At 38.5% G+C, this 20,796-nt stretch overlaps 1 protein-coding gene across 4 annotated transcripts in view; it reads left to right on the top strand.

Moving 5' to 3' along the window:
• LOC129764741 (pyruvate carboxylase, mitochondrial) overlaps positions 1–20,796 on the top strand; it is a 32,294-nt gene that overhangs the window by 4,982 nt on the left and 6,516 nt on the right. For 2 of the 4 annotated variants that reach the window (XM_055764188.1, XM_055764184.1), the window contains exons 2-4: positions 16,522–16,874; positions 16,942–17,198; positions 17,346–18,598. In XM_055764188.1, the coding sequence (XP_055620163.1) occupies positions 16,779–16,874; positions 16,942–17,198; positions 17,346–18,598 (1,606 nt within the window). In that variant the 5' untranslated portion in view covers positions 16,522–16,778. Of the gene's footprint in view, positions 1–8,862; positions 8,966–9,029; positions 9,160–16,521; positions 16,875–16,941; positions 17,199–17,345; positions 18,599–20,796 lie in introns of those variants that run through there. The other 2 variants (XM_055764186.1, XM_055764187.1) reach the window with 2 other exon arrangements.

The following is a 20,796-nucleotide window of genomic DNA, read 5'->3' as shown; positions in this document are numbered from 1 at the left end:
AGAAGAAGAAGATATGCGCAATTAACACTGGGATAACGATTCGATATAAGTCATCAGAAGTAGTGTGAGTCTGGGAATAACATTCTCATAAACATGTTATAATATTATTCCAATAAACTGATGATATACATTGTATTATGGCTCCCACGGCCAAATAGCTAGTGTCGACCATACCTTAAAGGTGGCTCCCGATATGCATGGGAGATTATTCTTCAAAGAAATATTTTTCTGACGGGTATCTTCGAGCATACCACTCAAAATACATTCCAAGCTTGTCACTCGGTATCAAAAACTGAATTAAATACTTATCAAAACATTACTACATTCCAATACTCAGTCAGTGCTTGACTCAGAGAAAATTCCACTAGGAACGTGAGTGCGGTGTCAAATGCGAAAAAGACTGGTTAAGAAGGTATTTTGCAGCGGAATGTGCTGTGTTCTTCGGTGAAAAACATTTTTTGCGCAATTGTGTTTCTGGAAGTATTGACGATGAAATATTGCTAAAAGGTACTGAAAAACTTCTTTGATATTCAATAAATTAAGTATTTAAGTGTCGTTCTAGATAGTGTGCAATCAACAGTACGTGTTAATGCCCAGAATTAATTTGACAATTTGCACAAGTTGGACTTTCATTGCTCTGCGAATCCTTCGCACATACATTCATCGGTCCTTGTCTGTGTTACTAAAAAATTTGCACTAAAGATTTCATTATCAATTTCGTTAACGTTCATTCTCATCGACAATGATTTCGTAGTCCTTCGTTAACAATGCGATCTTGTTTACCCTTCTTTTTTTCATTACAAGGAAAATAAAATTTTAAAAACTTTGTCTGGCATTGTCTGTTCTTTTTTGACCGCAACGTTCCTCTATCCGTGAACCTGATCAGACACCCACATCCGGTCCAACGTCATCCTCACTAATCTAGAGCAGTGCAAGCTTAGCTATCGTCGCATCAGCACGCCACTGTACAGCGGATACAGGCCTGAAGTATTCTTCCGTCTCGAATTATTATACACCCAACCTAGCGTTGCCAGAAAACATTTAATCTTCGGCAGAAAAATGCTTTTTCTTGTGCTGAAGAGTGAAATGAGCAAATAAAAGCATCTGTTTCGAAAGCTTTAAAAGGTTTGTATGTATGCTAGCAGACATCTCTCTCTTTTTTCATCTTTTTTGGGGTGGCACCCAAAAAATCCAAACTATGTCAACGGGGATCGAACCAAGGCCGGCTAGAATGCAAGGCTGTTTTACACGACCACGATATCCACATAGCTACTGGTGCTGTTGCATGAATGCGTGATAATAGTACACCTCATTATATAATCAAGTTTGAAACTGTTTTCTAAGAATAAAAAAGAGAGCATAAACGGGATCTATCTCGGTGCAAAGTAAGTGAAAAGCTTTCGTGCGTGCTTATTTGCAATGTGTCTTGGTTCGCTCGCTCATGTTGATCTTATATTGCTATACCATGTATATTATACAAATGCTATATTAGTATTTGAGAGTCTTGGTATTTTCTGTTATTTGAAGGCTCATTAAGAGGCTCCGACTCCGGTCTGGAAAGTTGAAAAAAATGTTTTTTGGAAAGCCAAAAAATTTTTGTTTTTTGCATTTTTGAGAAGCCTATGTTGTTTTCGTAAAAGGATTTTTGAATATTTGATTTCGTTGGAAAGATACATCCAAAAGAATGAGGTCACTTCAAGGGATGTAGAATTGCTGTACGAATTTTGGAACACGTATCGATATCTCAGGGTCTATTCGACCAATTCGGCTGAATTTTTTAATCAGCATGTAGAAATGAATTATTTGAAGCGTTACATAGCCGTTTTTTGATATTTAATTTTTTCGATTTTTCATGAACTTGTAAACAGCGATTTTTCATGAAAAAAATTACTCATTCATTGGAATTCGTTCTACGACATTCCGTTGCCTCAGAATCGATACCATCAACAAGTTACCGATTTTCAGACAGTATCTACGTATCCAGCTGTCAACAGCGTAATAAACATTATTCGTGGACTCAATTAATCAATAATCAAAATACCCGAACACTTCACATTCCTAACATCCGAAAAAAGCACGAAAATTCATTTTCTTACAGACTGGGGTCTCCCCTTAGTGTAATGTCGTTTTTCCAAACGGCGTAGAGATCGATCCACTGATTAAATCGGTACCAAAGAATCGATCTTTGGTAAATCAAAAGCATTGAACAGGGAATACAAAAACTCATATTTCTATTCAAACATCAAAAACATTTTGTTCCTCAGCATGAAGACCACAAAAAAAATTAAAGTCCAGAGAAAAAAACCTTTTCCAGGGCATCTTGTACCGTCAATCAGCATTAAATAAATTAATTGAAGAACCATTATTAGAATTTCAACAACTGGTATCTGCGCAGAACTCAACTGACAACGAGAACTCAACTGAGGAATTTCACAGCACTCTCTCAGAGCTCATTTAAAATTAGTAGATGTGGTATGGCCAGTGGTCCCCATGGCCTAGTGGTAAGCGTTGCCCTTGCCAAGATTTGGATCAGAAATTGCCAGTCCCCAAGAAAAGTCACAGAAACCCGGAAACAGCTCCTCTAAGCGAATTGACGCCACTATAAGCTTCTTTGCCCAGTCCTGGTGGTACTCGGGACGTAAAGCAGCAGTATCACGATGGTCCTCCTGCGAGATAGTGGGGTTGGTCGCAGGCCTTGCCAGCCGCACCACTAAAACACCAAGCAACGAACGATACACAAGAAGATTGTGAATCAGGCCATGTTGTAAAGACGTTAAGCCAAAATAAATAAATAAAAGTTGTGGTGTGGCTAATTGAATTCTCTGGAAACGAAAGAATGTTCTCTAGACTAATTAAAAAAAATGGAAAAAGAACTTAATCAGCTAATAATTCTCTATCTATAAAATTCTAATAAGTATAAGTTCTGAAAGGATGTTGTCAAGCCCATAGTCGAGTTGGCACGGAACTCATCAATCATACAGGGGAACTGGGGGTGTGTTTTCAAATGTTTTTGCTGGAATAAAAACAGACCGGAAAGTTGAACATTTTTTGTAGAGCGGGTAAAACAAACAGGTAATGTAATATTTATATGAATCATCGAAGTTTATCGCTCGCGAGAGAAGTTATTTTATTTAACCAGGGTATGAAATCATTTTGAATGATTGTTGAATGTTGAAAAACTGAATTAAAACACAAAGAAAAGATAAAATACACTAGAAATACACGATTCTCTTAACACAGAACATATTTTTCCATATATCCGCAATCTGTCAAGTGATTTTTACTTTTGGCGATTATGGACGCTTCTTATGGACGTGAGTCACTGCTTAGGATAGAATAAAAATATGTATCAAAAACTTTTTCACTGTCTGTATTACTTCAACTGGCAGCTTCCAACCCACCAGTAAAATTATTATATAATTGTTCACACTCCTAACATCCTGTGTATGTTATCCCATGGTGACCGGAATAAATCGCCACAGTAAACAACTGCAACAGAAACAACCGCTTAGAAAAAGTGTAGTAGGCTAGAAATATTTGGCGCGGGAAAAACATCATGTGCCTCACATTTCTATTATAAATTTATTCTCTTGTTCTCGTTTTTCGAAATTTATTCTGAGGACAATGTAATGGGGACGAAGTCCCCATTTGGCGAGGATAAGGAATCGAGGCGGCCCATGCCGCCAAGATGACGCAATCCGAGTCCACCGCCGACCCGCCGTCGGAAGCGGCGGTGTCTCGCACGCAAACCTGGGATCCACTGATTGCCCGGTTAGTTTGAAACATAGGATACGATCCTTTAGCAATGTCCGACCGAGCTCTAGCGAGCGTCGGACGGTATACGTCTGCCCGGGGCGTTACGTTTGCCTGGGGCGATACGTTTGCCCGGTTAATTCTTGTTTTGAAATACAATACCGCGCCACAATATTTATAGCCTACTACACATTTTATAAGCGGTGGTTTCTGTTGCAGTCGTTTTCTGTGGCGATTTATTCCGGGAACCGTTATCCCATATATTATATTTCAATATGTGAAGCGATGATAGGTATGTACCAAACTGGAATATCCAAACCATTTTAGAGTGAATTGAATTTTCAAATTAAACCACCCAAAAATCTTAATATCGAGACCGCAGAATCAATTATGACTTTCTGTTTTTGTTCACCTTTTCCACTTCTAACAAGTTGGGAATGGGAATTGGGCAATTCAAATATGATTCGATTCAAAAATGACTTGTAGGAGGTGTACTTGTTAACATTAATATTAACTTCAAAATGTAACTATTCAAATCATCCGCATGCTCATTCTACCCCAAATCATTACCCCCTAATTAGTTGTAAGCCGTGTGTCAGTCAGAAATTCTTGTCAGATGTTCACCTGGTTACATTTTGTAATTTGCGTCAACATTGTACGTCTTTCATTGGAATTAACACCGCTGCTATTGGAATTTGCGTGTATACTAAATGCAGTTTTGCTGTTCTGAAAAAGAAGTTCAACTTTATACTCATATACTCATATACTCTATAGTTCCATCATATCTAAATCTATTGAATGTTATAAACCTTTATTCCTGCACTCATAGAGTGGTGATGTACCAACTCAAACTTATTATAATGCAACTGCTTGTATGCCTTAAATGTGTTTAAAATTGTTGTCTTCTCTAACGAGATTATAATTATTAGAAGAATTCACGCTTAACTTTCCAATAGGACCTATATATTTTGATCGATTCTCTACCGTTAATAACACATCGGTAAAAGCATTTCTTGTTGTTTTCGATGATCTGGATTCTAGAAGTAAACCTCGTTCATCAAACTACAGGGTCAGATTAAACGCTTACACAAAAAATCGAATAGCTCCTTATAAAAAATTGTTTTCGCTCCGTCGATGATAACACTGCATTCCCCACTTCGGGACGATAATATTCGGCTACTCGTTCAGTCTTATTGGATGGGTTTTAGTGTCAAGATGTACAATTCACATGAGCGTGTATTTTTAGTGAAATCGTATTACTCGAGCAATCGAAATCTTAATGAAACTTTGAATTTCAACATTTCTCGTCGTCGATTACTTCCTCTGGGGATACGTGAAGGACCGTTGCTATGTTAATAAGCCACAAAATTTGGAGGAACTTGAAGGAGAAATAACTCGGATTTTCAACAGCATCGAAGTCGTAATGTTAGAGTTGTGCATGAAGAATTTTGTTCACCGTTTAAATCGCGTTATCGAAAAAAGGGGTGGTCACTTCAAAAATGTCCTAAAATAAGCTTTATTTTGGTTTTTTTTAAAATAAAAATCGGTTCACTTTTGTAAAAGTTATTAAAATTTGTTACGTGAGCGTTTAATCTGAAAGACCCTGTATCTGACAGAAATATCGCAAAATCCATCTACACGGCAGTTGTTATCTAAAGAGGGGGTCAATAAAGAGAATCGATCAAATGAGATAGGTCATACTGAAAAGTTGAGCGCAAATTCACAATTCCAAGCTAACAGTAGGTACCGTTCTGAATCATATTTCAGACAACATCATATTTCGGACACTTTGTTCTAATATCTTGAACTGCTTAATGCACTGATGATATAACTATAAAATTAATATCACAATTGCTTCTTTAGAGTAATCCCTTGGTTTCAATATCATGTCATATGAGAACTACATTTGAATTATAACATAGTCGACAAAAATCTAGCAACACTACTCATCAATATTTAAATTTCTCCCGTGTTTCATCAGTTCTCATCATCGTTAACAGTTTACTGTGATTACTTGGTACCGTTCTGAATCATATTTCGGACACTTAAGGCATATGATGCGTAAAACAGATCTAAGCTTCATGCACAGGTATCATTTGGTTGATATTTTCAATAAATTAGTTCAATATACTTTTAAGCTTTCCATGTTGGTACCTATTTGATTGAAAACATAAAAAACATCGAATAAAATGATTTTCAAATGAAGCGAATAAGAATCAAACTTCGGACACTAAATCAAATTTCAGACAGATTGAATTCAAATTTCGGACACTTTATTGTGTCATTTTTTGGACAAAAATTACATTACCCTTGATTATATTTTATAATCAACTGCGAAACACTTACCAAGCAATCACAGTAAATTGTTAACGATGATGAGAACTGATGAAACACGGGAGAAATTTGAATATTTATGAACGGGTAAATTCTACGTGCTCAGGCTGAGGAAACGTCAAACACAAACGATAATGAGTAGTGTTGTAAGATTTCTGCCGATTATGTTATAATTCAAATGTAGTTCTCATATGAAATTATAGTGAAACCAAAGGATTACTCTAAAGAAGCAATTGTGATATTAATTTTATAGTTACATCATCTGTGCATTAAGCAATTCAAGATATTAGACCAAAGTGTCCGAAATATGATTCATAACGGTATATGTTTCGCAGTTGACTATAAAATATAATCAAGTGTAATGTAATTTTCATCCAAAATATTACAAAATAAAGTGTCCGAAATTTGAACTCAATTTGTCCGAAATATGATTTTTTTTATAAATAGTGTCCAAAGTTTGATTCTTATTCGCTTCATTTGAAAACCATTTTATTCGATGATTTTTTTATGTTTTCAATCAAATAGGTACTAAAGTAAAAAGCTTCAAAGCATATTGAACTAATTTATTAAAAATATCAACCAAATAATCCATGAAGTGCAACCTGTGCATGAAGTTCAGATCTGTTTTCTGCATCATATGCCTTAAGCGTCCGAAATATGAATCAGAACGGTACCTTATTTTTGTATTACTTAATCGAAACGCTAATGCCGAACTACAAATATGTATGTGGCCATGACCTTTTGAATGTTTTTGGCATCGTGACGAATGTTTTTCCACTCACTCTTGAACTACGAAAAGTGTCTTATATGTTGTTGATAATGAATTCATGGTTTTCTAACATAACACTAAAAATAGAACCACGTGAACAGTGCGGAAGTCAATGAAACGTGGTATGCGCTTTTTTGTTGTTTTTTTCCAACTTTCTTTCGGGCACTACTTCGAAAAAAATATCCCACTATCGGTTGTGTTGTAGTGACTGTCGCTGAGTGACCTGATTCGTACAAATAAATACAGTAAAACGCCGATTAACCGCGAACGGGATTTCCTCAAACATAATTTAAAATTCTAGTGATTGTTATGTATTTTATACTATAACGAAAACGAAAGAGTACCGTGAGAGGTGTTACGATGGGAAAATTAACTAAGGTAAAAGGTGTGAGCGTCGGAGCAGACCGCATTACGGGAATATGGAGAACAGTGCATCAAAACAAAGCACCAAACATGCTGAATCTGTGTGAACCGGGGCTCTGGCAACCCTATCCCAACCAACACAAATTGAGCGTAGGCAGCATAAAGCAAGGCTCGCGCTCAGGAGGCTCACGTATTGTTTACTGATTGGAGTCATATATGTTCAACATTTGATTACGATAGTTTCTTTGGCAATCGATGTGCAGATCCGGAAGCTTCCTTGGCGATTTGAAATTAAAATCACTGCTGCATACTCGCGCGGAGCACTCCATTTTTAATTTCAGGTTATGATTTCTATGCTCATGATTTTCTGTTCTGGCTACAAAAAGATGGCCGTATAGGACTCCCCCATGGGCTTGGGAGCTTTACGATAAATTTTATAGTTGTCAGCTGGAACAAAAATTCCTCCGACTTGCATGTATTTGAAAAACGGATTCCCCAAGGCACATTGATTTTGAAGTCCGTGTTAGGGAAACACATCTCGATGTTCCGTCTGCCGGGAACTGGGGGTGGACTGTATAGGTGATGTTACTCTACTCATGGAGACAACGGATGCGTGGAAGGAGCCCTCATGTTCCTCACGCCTTAATCGACGGGTGGGAGCCCCAATGGCTCCGCTCCGTGCATGGAAAAATCGTAAACTCTTTTTAGGAAATGCTTCGGAAACTTTCTTGTGGTCTGGGTTAGAGCATCCCAGAGTGGGAACACATGATGTTCTAATGCTATCAATTGATGCAAACATCGAGTTATAAGCATTCGAAATCTTTCATTTTTTCCTGCATGGAATTCGAAAGGCGTCGTCTGCTGTCGATCGCGAATGTACGAAAAAATCTATTTCGGTAGAAAATTCACAAGACAACTTTTTTGCGATGCGAAGTTCGCCGGATCTGCTAATTCCATATAAAACCGTTAGCTGATATAGGAACATCGTCAGGTTATCATAGGCTATCATAATCATAATATTGAGACATCCCATTGTATTAGTTCTACTTACACCATTTTTGAATGTATGTATTGAAAACATGGACATTCGGCCACCAAAAAGGTTTGATCATAGAAATTATGAAGCTTCCACATAGTTTGATTTGATTTTTTCTTCGGCTGAGATGAATTTAGAAAGTCACAACTAATAACACATCGCTTGAATGTTAAAATTTTTTGTAACAGGTTGTCGCGTATCTTGAAAAATGTCGAGCAACTCTCGTTCATAAGTTTTTTTGAACTTGCTTATCAAAATACAAATGAGCAAACTCGCACTTCAAAAAATACTGATGAGGTAAGCACATCTTCAATAGAATTATGTCGTGGAAAGAAGATAAAATAAGCAGATGGACATGTTATATAAGCCAAATTCCCAATTTACAGATTCTCTGTAGAACACATGCAAAACGTAATGATGCAATCTATAATATGTTTTTAATCAAATCAAAACGGAAATTTTCAAGATTGCTCGCAATGATCATCGACTCATGCGATAACACTCCACTCGCTTCGCCGTCGATTCAACCACTGACTAATCAAAGGGTAACCGAATGCTCACCATGCGTAAAACTGCTCCATCCACCAACAAATGGGTTAGTCTTACGTTCGTTTCGCAATGATGCGCATCATAGTTGGATTCATCGTTGAAACGAAAAAGTCATAATAGAAGTTCACAGTTTATCACCAAAACTTGTGTAACAAGCAAAGGTAGCAAGTTTCGGATGTAACTACTCGAGACTTTGTTGATGAAATCCATTAACAGGTTGCAGTAGTTACGAACGTGATCGGCACGTTCCACGTTTCGTCAGGGGATTTCAAAGTAATAGCGATTGATAAGGGCAGCCGCGATCGAAACAAACAATTTTGTTTTACTACGAGGCTTAACTAAGCCATGTGTGGAGGTGATGTGCAATCTACGATAACAGTTGAAAAATCAATAATTTTTTGCGTGGTGTTTTACTGGAAGTGAAAACAAATAACTACCGAATATTTTCTGATTGTGTATGTTATCTAAATTCAAGAAGTCAATGGTTTGCACGCCGAATATGGACACAGAGCACGTTATGGATGTCATGCGAATAGGTTTTTTAATTTACGATCAACAAAAACACCGCACTTTACTGCTATATGCAGGCGTACTACATGAGGATCGTCATATCGAGAAATAGTTGCAAATCATTTGTTAAATTTCCTACGTGATTATTTTAAAGTGACAAATAGTTACAAAAATGTCTGAATGAATGGTATCTGCCAATAATGGTCGTAAAGATAATGACCGTTCTTTATACACAATGAATGATTCACTTTTTGCCGGGTTGTCTGTAGTAAACACTTCCACGTTGCAGATGTTATTCTTCTTCTAAATTGTTTTTGTTGAGTAATAGCTAGAGAGCGTTAGAGATGAACCAGCCTTTGGCTGAAAATCTCTTTAATAAAGAAAGAAAAAAAAAAAAAAAAAATAGCTAGATACTGACTCTGTGACAACAGTTACATGAATGTGTTTATGAATCGCATTGAGTGGAATAATTTGATTTCAACACAAAATTTTTTCAACCGTATATACAGTGACCGGCACAAATAAAAATCAACCCCGACTTGAATAAAAATTTGAACAATACTTACAACTTTTCAATCCTTTTTTTTTTTTGTTTTTAATGAATTGTATACAAAAATAAAACTCCAAAGCTCATTTTACCATGAAACAACGTTGACTTCTTCTTCTAAAATGAATAAAAATGATCATTTTGTTTACATGGTATGTCGTAAAAAAATCCAATACCGTATGAGTATTTTATTGTGTATTGTTCATTGGTTGTGATACTTTATTATTTGCATTCACCACATGAATTTACGTGTCGTGTGACCAGATGAATTGGTTTTGAAGATGTGGTAAAATGAACGGGCGTAAAATTTAATGCAGGTTCAAAATCTTAGAGCCCCCGCAGACTGCAGATCTTTGTCGGTCGATAGATTGGTCGGCCGACTTAATCAGTGCGGAGCGATATGCATATGTGCACACTACTCCCCCCGATTGCATTTGTTCTGTCGACCAACTATCGGCCGTCTGTTTCATCAGTACTGGCTAGCATCGATCTACGTACACACGACGGTTGATTATCGGCCGACAGTTTAATTCGCTCCTAATTTTGGTGTCCGACACATGTAAGTGTTTTGGGTGATTATTTGAGTCTATAGACGGCACTCGTACACACGCGTCGTCACTCGGATGTCGCCTATAGACGACGCTCGTAGCGGAAGGGTTAATACCGATTAGGATGACTCTAAGCAGAAAGATTTATTTTTATATTTTCGTTAGTATTAGTATTACTTGCGTCATTGTTATTAGTGCTTAGTTGCGATTGCCTATGCCAAGATTCCTATGCCAAGCCTTGAACGTGTTCTGAGTGACACACTCGAGATCAGGGATTTTCGAACAGTGTTCCGCGAAGCTTTTGCAAGTGCAAGTGGACTTGAAAACTGAATTTGGAAAAAGTCGTTAAAGTGATCGTATATTACTGCATTACTAATTTTGAATTAACATTTATGCACGTGTGGTTAGTCCTCGAACGAAGCAAACGAGAGAATGAGCTTGATGAAGTTTCATTTGTAACGTATGAGGATTCAACGCGTTCAGGACAACGTCATTCTGCGACGTCGTGAACTATGCCAATACTTCATGGTCGACATGTACGAAAGCGGTAGAGAGCGATCGGCTGCAATTCCTACGACAGCGATCAAAAAAGCAGTGTGAGGAAAAATACATTCACTTGCGAGACACTATCATGAGCTACGTCGACACAACCTAGGCAAAACGTAATGCATTGTTATGACATTACAGCACAAGTTGCTGGATGTAGGGTAACACGGGGTGATTTGGACCACCCCATTATCTCAAAAAGTACGGCTCAACTTGGATTTTTAAAAATGACATCTTCTTTTCTTAATGAACCGTATATAACTAAGGTAAAAAAAACTTTGGTAAAACTCGACAGGTGGAAGGAGATGGTAGCATGAACACATCAAGCACTTTGATTGTCAAAAAATGTGAATTTTCCGATCGTGGTTCTAAGGTTTTTCCCGCTGATTAAACAAACTTTCCGTGTATTGTGCAGTAAAGTTCTGTTCACCTACAGAAGAGGAACAATTTGATGCAGCGAAACTGTAAGTTTGATAACAAGATTTGAAGTTTTTCTTTGGTTTAATTGATTCCAGATGCCACTGAATTACAAAAAGAGGATGGGCAGACAACGTTGGAAGAAGGAGGAGATTGAAAGAGAAACGCAGGCCATCAAGAACGGATTTTCTTTGACCAATCATCGAAAGTGATTGAAAATGCTCGAACAACAGTGAAAAAAATCCATGCAGGATTCGAGATGGTATCAATCAAATTTTTCCGGTCTGGAATCTGGCCAAGACACCTAGTACCGATCCCAGAATACTGTTACTGGTTGTAACATTATTCCAAAATACTTTACATAAACATAAGTATGTTTTTTTCGATGAAACACACACTGGACCAAATCACCCCATAGATGGTCCAAATCACCCCGCATCAAATTTTAATGTCTAAAAATCATGATTAAACATTATTAATTGAGAGAAAACAAGTGTAGCTTAGCATACAATGTGACAATGACCCCCCTTTTCCCCTATAAGGCTGAATGGTAAAAGCAAGGATGACCTCATATTCACATTTTAGCTTGGTTAGCCGACAAAATATGCCCAGAGAAAATAGATAGTCTGATGATCGAATCCAGATCCATCCACTGATCAACTACTCACCCGTATTCTGAATTCCGACCAAAATTGAATTTTCCGAGCAGATCGTTATTTTCCATTCTGTAATCCTTTCGATTCAAGTTCAATCGAGATGTGTAAATGTAGTAACCTTGCCACGCAATTCGACATAGACAACTTTGAGCTTCGTGTTCTATTTCTGTGAAGCGAAAATGGTAATCGATTTTAGGCGCTTTCGAAACAAAAATTAAATAAAAACAGAAAGGAAATTTGTCCTACCGTGTCAAATATATGTTCTATGCAATAGAGTAACACATTACTCTTAATTTATAAAGCATCATATCATGAAATCTTGAACAAAAGTTGTTTCTGACTATAATTTTTATATTATATAAAAAGGTTTGACGGAAATGCAAGGAAATTAATAGAAAAATATTTATGCCAAGGTCAGGACTATCTTTCATAAGTATTCGCATAACATATTACTGGATATTACACTTGCACTTGCAAAAGCTTCGCGGAACACTGTTTGGAAATCCCTGATCTCGAGTATATCACTTAGAACACGTTCAAGGCTTGTTGCTTGGCATAGGAATCGCAACTAAGCACTAATAACAATGACGCAAGTAATACTACTTATAGCGAAAATATGAAAAATATATTCAGATTTCAAAATGCAAAAATCGATTTCGATCGAATCGTGAAATTCGATGGAAATTCAAACCAATCGAATTTCGGATGTTCGATATTGTTACCACAAACATGGCGATCAGAAACTTTTATCGACTCGACAGATGAAAACGACACGATCACAAGCCTAGGAGGATATCCAATATATCAACGATAAAATACTGATGCTAGCGTACAATCATTGAGAATCTTTGGGTGATAACATATTCTGAGCAAAACATTCAATGCTCATATTAATGTTGAGGTCTTTAATTAGGAAATGAGCAATAAATACAATCGCAAAGCCGGAATGGAGGAAGCAATATGGTTGTGTTCAAAATTCAGAATACTGATGTGAATACTACTCGAATGACAATGACGCAATAATGCGTTGCCAATTTGGTCGGTACATCGGCTCCAATGGAGTTTTCTGAAGTTTTCTCTGGTTCTCTGGTTTACTAATTAATGAACGGACCCAGAAGTTATAAATTTATTCACAATGGTCCCTATAAATAGTATAAATATTCACTCGACTTAATTTATATGGCAGAACAACGTTTGCCGGGTCAGCTAGTTATAATATAAAATTGTCTTCAAAAATTATTATCGCATGAGATTTTTTCACCTGTAAAAAGGTGTTTTTCATTTAAATAGAATACTAATTTGATACGAAGAATCAAATTCAAAATCCTGAAAATCAATTATCAATTATTATCTTTGACGCTTCCCTGAACTCGTAAACGAAGCTCAATGCTGTCAACGCGAATTACTTCAGGGGGAGGCTGTGCTCATGCACTTAATTTACTGGGCCATTCTCTACAATTACGTTGAAGATCTGTCGTTATTCGTGTCTTCACCCTTGCTACAGCATTCCACGTGCTCTCTTCGCTGCACATTTTCGGTGTCACCCACACTTTTCCGAACATCTCAGATATTTGTTCTCTGACTTGTTTTACTCTCTTCGCAGCACACGGTGTCTTCAACCAGAACAATGTCGATAAATATCATTCCGGCTATGACACATACGGTTGGCAACCCTCGGTTGAGACAACGATACCTCATATCCATATCCCTAACCTGGCCCGTCACACAAAAATTGTTGCCCCTCTAGCCTCGAGTAAACCGCGAGTAATCGGTCGAAACCTACTAACCATAGATTTAAGTTGAAATTTTGTATAAACAAATCTTGAATTAGCGGCTCCGCAAAGCTTATGCGATTGAACCCTACAAATAAATGAATTGGAAAAAACACATACGTCTTCACCAGCATTCGGTTCTGTTTGTTGATGAACGTTGCCTCCAAGCTACACAAGCGTATCTTAAAATTGATTTGGCTAGCTAGAAGGCATTTATCACCTACTACTACATCTTATTTTTGTTGTGCTCCACACTAGGAGGATAGTGCGCCTTCGTTAGAAGCTTCCATCCTGGGCGATCCGCAGCTCTCACCTTGACCCGTGCCCAGGTCAAATTTGGGTCGACTCCTCTCATCTCTTTACCTTCGTGAGTTTTCGTGGCCAAGAACTTCTGGGCCTGCTTTTGCTACGATGTCCTTGCTGGTTCCAGTCTAGTGCTTGTCTACAAATTTCAGTACCACTCCTTCGTAATGTGTGGCCGATACACCGCGACTTATGCCAGCCGGGAAGGGATCAAATGCGTGTTTACGTCGACTGTTACAACGGCAATCACGCCTATTTTTGTTTCTGCACTTTTTCGACTATTTCTATGACGTTCCTTTTGGGAACCTAATCTGCAGCTTTGAGAGTCCATGTTCGCTCTCTCACTCACTTCGTCAGCCTGTTGAGGATTTCTTTTTCTCCAGAAGTTTATCAAGTATATCCAAATCGGCCTGCACCATTCAACAGCAGTATAAGTTTCACCTCTTCCGTGTATCAGAGAATTTACCTTCATTCGGATACTTTTGTAGAGTTACTCCGAGCTTGTGTTCGCTTTTATGGCGGCATGTAAAGCCCCGTTAGAGATACCGTCAGGGCATGGTGATTTATTTCCCTTCAATCTCCTCGCTGCAACTTACAATTCTTCAGTGGTCCCTCTCTTGATATCTTCTTTCTCTTGGTCGTATTGTGTATTCGGTTAGTTCGTTGGTTCGTACTCCGGGAAGAAATGTTTGTCATAATCACTCTATACGCGTTTTTTCTGTATTATAGTCACTTTCAACACTTTTTGGCTGATTCGCAATTAACTTCCATTTTTTGGAAAATTGTCGGGAGTGAGAATTTAACTCGTGACCTTTAGCGTGGGAGGTATGGATCGCCTCCAGCTCTATACACGTTGCTCAGGGGTCTTCATCAACGGCGCGTCAGCGCACTTGAAAGCATCGTCTCCCGCTGAGTCTGATTTCGCGTTTCAGTGTGGAGTTTGTCGCTAGAAGCAATTCCTCTAGGCGTTCCTGACCCTCTGTATACTCCGCCTAAGTCGGAGACAGCTGACGCGTAGAGATTTAATCCCTTCACTCCACAAATAAACTGATTGGCGTACGTTTTTCAGCTGTGGCATTTCCGTGGCATCGTAGTGTCACATGCTCTCGTTACAACAGTACTCGATCTTCGGTTAACTTATGGAGCACCTATTCGAACTGTCCTATCGTTCACTTCGACGGTACTTAGCAAGTATATACAAAGATTTTAGCAATCACGAATCCCTCATTGAGAATTGAACCCACCTTTAACGTGAGAGGTGCGAATGTTACACCAACCACTACACCAGATCGCCTCCGGCGGCCCGGCAAGTTCAATAAGTCACAATCACGTCACCACAGGTGATGAGTCATAGATCTATATTTATGATCCGGAAACTAAACAACTGTTGAATTATGGTTCTTTCAAAGTGAACCTAACCGATCAAAAGTTGTTTGCGCTCGAAGCTCATCCGAACGAATGGCCTGTTTAAAAAAAATGTTTATGTAGTCTTAACCATAAAGAAACGTTGAACGGTCAATTCTGAATAGAAGACAGTCTGTTGTTGTTGTCAAAAGTCTTCGGTCAAGTAAGGAAAAACAACTCAAGACGACGAATTAATCTTCTCCATGACAATGCGAGCTCTCAGTCGTAAAACATACGTAGCAGCCCTCGTATTGTTGTTCGATCGAATCCTCAGAACGTTAGATATTCTGTTGAATTCACGCATCATCTGGATCTGTTTAGTTTTTATAATCGAATAAATACAATAATCTTTTTTCATCAATGCCCTAAGGCTAACGTCAAGTATATTTCGTCTGCCTTCGTGTTGGCCAGCACAAATATTAAAAGGTAATCCCCAGAGATCATGCCCCACCCCATCCAAAACAGTTGCATTGTTCCAATAGTAGACTCAGTCCATCAAAACGGTAATTAATATGTATTTTGCACATCTGAGGCGGTTACACATGAGGGGATTCGTTTTTCGTTTATTCTATATTATTTATGGATAGTTCAAACAGTTTTATTTGACGTAAATTTGTTAGTCAATATCCGAAAATATAAAAATAACCTCTATTAGCACCATCCACAGTTCACTACACTCTGATAATCGATTGTTCAAATATTTTCGATAAAATCCAGCCCGCATTAAAGATACTCCAAATACCCACCTCAACATGACTAGGATGCATAGTCCTCTGCAGACCAGCAGAGGCTGCGGTTATATTCACCAGTCGAATAATAATTTTTAATATTGCGTTCGATACAATCAGTATTATTATTTTTCATCTGCATATCTTCTTAAATGTGTACTCTGTTGGGGAATGTAATTTCAGTTTTCCTATCAAATTGAAAAGGCAAACTATCACTTGGGCTGATACCACATCTAGAAATAACTCATACCTCTAGTCATTAATTATTCTTTTATTTTTTTTGCAGACAATCAACATCTTCTGGTCCGATAGCACAAAACAGCAATAAAACCTACGAGAAACCGACAAAGCAACGAAACAGTGAATCCAAGCATCAACAACTGAAACCGTAGTCATCACGTGCCGAACATACCAAAGTGTGCGATCGACAAAAGTCCTCGATATTCCTGGCTGATTGTGTTTTCTGCAAATAGGGGAATCACAAAACGAACAGCAGGGTGTCTTAAACCGTATCTAATATAAGCAGTACAAAACATTTTCATCATGTCAATGTGTGGAGCCCAAATAGCCTTAGCGGCTCTCAAAAAAACACCACGCATCAGAATTTGGTCGATGACCAAAAATGCATATTCCACACGAGTAAGAATAATTGCATTTTTATTATCTTTATGCAAAAACACACATTTTTTCTGTTTCTCAACAACAGGTGGAATACAAACCTATCCGATCCGTGCTGGTTGCGAATCGTGGGGAAATTGCCATCCGTGTCTTCCGAGCATGTAACGAATTGGGCATCAGGTCTGTGGCGATATATTCTGAACAAGACAAAATGCATATGCATCGGCAAAAGGCAGACGAATCTTACATGGTAGGTAAGGGTCTAGCCCCAGTCGAAGCCTATCTTAGCATTCCGGAAATTATAAGGGTCTGTAAAGAGAATGACGTCGATGCCGTCCATCCCGGGTGAGTGTACATTGATTCCAACGTCCTGTTTACGATGTGCGATTTTGCACCATACAATATTGCTCAATTGTTTGATAAATAATGAGTAAGCGATCTCACGATCAAATCGTCATGATATCTGCACGAACTAACTGTCTTCCGTTTCAGCTATGGATTTCTGTCCGAGCGTTCCGATTTTGCACAAGCCGTTATCGATGCTGGCCTCCGATTCATCGGCCCGTCACCAAAAGTAGTCCAACAAATGGGAGATAAAGTAGCAGCACGACAGGCCGCCATTGAAGCTGGTGTACCGATTGTACCGGGTACCGATGGCCCAGTGACTTCAAAAGAAGAAGCCTTAGATTTTTGCAAAAAGCATGGTTTACCAGTTATATTCAAGGCTGCGTACGGCGGAGGTGGTCGTGGCATGAGAGTGGTTAGGAAGATGGAAGAGGTGGAAGATAATTTCCAGCGTGCTAGTTCAGAGGCTAAAGCTGCCTTCGGTAATGGTGCTATGTTCATTGAAAAGTTTATCGAACGACCGCGACACATTGAAGTACAATTACTCGGAGATAAAGCTGGTAATGTCGTTCATCTTTACGAACGTGATTGTTCAGTACAAAGAAGACATCAGAAAGTAGTCGAAATTGCACCTGCCCCAAGATTACCACGAGAAGTTCGAGACAAAATGACAGAATATGCTGTCAAATTGGCCCAGCATGTCGGATACGCAAACGCTGGTACGGTAGAATTCCTCTGTGACGAATCGGGAAATTTCTACTTTATCGAGGTTAATGCTCGATTGCAGGTTGAGCACACTGTAACGGAAGAAATCACCGGCATAGATCTGGTCCAATCACAAATACGTATTGCCGAAGGCATGACTTTACCAGAGTTGGGTTACAGCCAGGAAAACATCAAACCTCAGGGCTATGCTATCCAATGCCGTGTAACAACTGAGGATCCTGCAAATGACTTCCAACCTAATACTGGCCGCTTGGAAGTATTCCGATCCGGCGAGGGAATGGGTATCCGTCTGGACAGTGCTTCTGCCTATGCTGGTGCCATCATCTCACCTTACTACGACTCGTTGCTTGTGAAGGTAATTTCACACGCATCCGACCTACAATCATCCGCCGCCAAAATGAACCGAGCTTTGCGCGAGTTCCGTATTCGAGGAGTGAAAACCAATATTCCGTTTTTGCTTAACGTGTTGGAGAACCAAAAGTTCCTTAACGGTGTCCTAGATACCTATTTCATTGATGAACACCCACAGCTGTTCCGTTTTGCCAAATCCAAAAATCGTGCCCAAAAACTGCTGAACTATCTCGGCGAGGTATTAGTCAATGGCCCCACTACTCCTCTCGCAACCAAGCTAAAACCTGCCGAAGTGCAGCCCCATGTGCCTCTGCTGCCTCTGGGTAAGTACTACATTCTTGTTCAATGTTTAAATGGCTGCTGGTGTGTTATGTCATAAATACCCGGCATGTTCGTTTTAAATGCTTTTAATCGTTGTTATATCGTAAATGTGAAGCTTTTATAAAACATGCAAGGCATACTGTTTATTGGTAGAATTGTGCTTCATGCTGATTACATGAATCCTGATAGCAGGATGCTCAGATGTTTCGAGATTTTGTTGGACATAGTTTATTACATAACAGAGTCTCAGAATTTCGAATGCTTCCCAGACAACGCTTCAGCATAACCGAACCTATGAACATGATTGAAGGTCTGGTGACAACTGTGTCTGTTTCACGAGAAGATATTCTTCAAAGTATGGTGAAACCCTGATTATCCGCGAGCGGATGATCCGCGGTGCATGCTCGTGTCTGGACGTCATTTTTGGACTTTATTGCGTTATCCGCGATTTTCGTTATTCGCGGTGAACTTGCCAGTTTATTCCGCGGATAATCGGGGTTCTACTATATCATTCAATGATACATATAGGTTTTTTTCGCATATAGCGTTCTTTATAAGAATTGATCTTATCGGTCACTCCACAAAATTCGTCGATAAGGCTATCAATAAGCAGTGCTTTGACAGTAAAATTGTGCTTAAGTTCACTTTTTCTTTTTTTCTCCATTTAAAATTTATTTCTTCCAAATGTTAGTTGAAGGTTCTATTAAATTTACTCGAATTCTATTTTCGTTTACATTTCTAACAGAATGTAACATTTAACCTTTTTTAAAAAAATTAGCTGCTCTTTTACGTTGTGTTGACGTGTTCAATCAATCTTATTTATCATCTGGAGATTTAACATCTATTTTTACATATTTTTTTCCTTCATTCGATTCATTTTTTAATAACATTCCAACAGAGTAAAAAATGTATCTGGAATTGAAATATTTTGCTTCCGTTCCAAAATCATGATCCATTGCAAATTTCTAAGTTGAAGACCTTTGCAACAGAAAATGAATCGTTATTCATACATTCTGTCAAAAAGTACCGGAACTGTCAAAATTTCTTTTGTCGCAAAGTTGACACAACTGACTTTTATTATGAAGAGAAGTTCAAGAGCATTTTTTTCACAGTAGGAGAAGTGGGAGTAAAGTGGTCACTCTAAGCAATATACCAATTTTCTTCATCCACATACCGCTCCAATCCCCGTTTTTCAGAGAATATTTAGCTTAACCCTTTCGCGTACAACATCGAATCTCACTCATGGTGTACTTGCATAACATAAGGCGCTAGAACCTTGCATAACATAAGGCACTACCGTCATCGCATATCTCACTATCCCTCTGCTATGAAAGTTCATCATCGACATCACGATATGTTAGATGGTGGTAAAGTGGTAATTCGCGATGGTGCCGACGTCTGGTGGCGACTTCAAATTAGGGCCATAATTGTGCCCCAAACTCGTTAGTGTAATCTCTATCAGATTAAAAGACACGAAGCCGGTTTTTAAATTTTAAAATTTGAATGAAAATTTTCACATCATGTTATTTAATTTGACGGCGCCAGTGGTTGTATGGTTAGCGTAACAGCCTCACAATCCGATCGGCCTGGGTTCAATCCGAGCTGGCGTCGTTGGGATTTTCTGAGGCGAAAAATCTCTGGTTACGTCTTCCTTCGTAGGGGAAGTAAAAGAAGTTGGCCCTGCTCATGAGTTGTTGAGTCTGATAGTTAGGAATGGGTGGAGTCGCCTCCCGGATGTCGGTGATTGGCACCAAAGTGACGGAAATAGGCCGACGAAAAATAAGCGAAGATAAAAAAAATATTATTTAATTACTTGAAACACGTATTTCTGACTGTCATTCAACCATATGGCTATACAATTCCAAAATTGTTACTGAATGTTTTCATTATAATATAAAATTGTCTTCATAAACAATTTTTGCATGAGAGTTTTTCACCAACCGCAAACAAAAATATTTTTAATTCAAATAAAATACTAATTCCATATGGAAAAGCTGATTTTCATTCATAATTTTAATTTTGAAAACGTCCATTCCGACCGCAAATCAGCTATTCGTTGATGCTCCCCTAAACTAGTAAACGAAGCACAATTCCGCCAACGCAGATCGCTGTTTTGAAGAAAATAAATGCTTTTGACGTTTGAGAACATGGCAGGTGTCATACAGCTGGTTAAATCACTTGATGTGTGACGTATTAAATA

Source organism: Toxorhynchites rutilus, chromosome 2 (genome assembly GCF_029784135.1).
Source record: "Toxorhynchites rutilus septentrionalis strain SRP chromosome 2, ASM2978413v1, whole genome shotgun sequence".
In the NCBI taxonomy this organism is placed as follows: Eukaryota; Metazoa; Arthropoda; class Insecta; order Diptera; family Culicidae; genus Toxorhynchites; species Toxorhynchites rutilus.
Note: the sequence above shows the minus strand (reverse complement) of the source record. Positions and strands in the feature narration are given on the sequence as shown.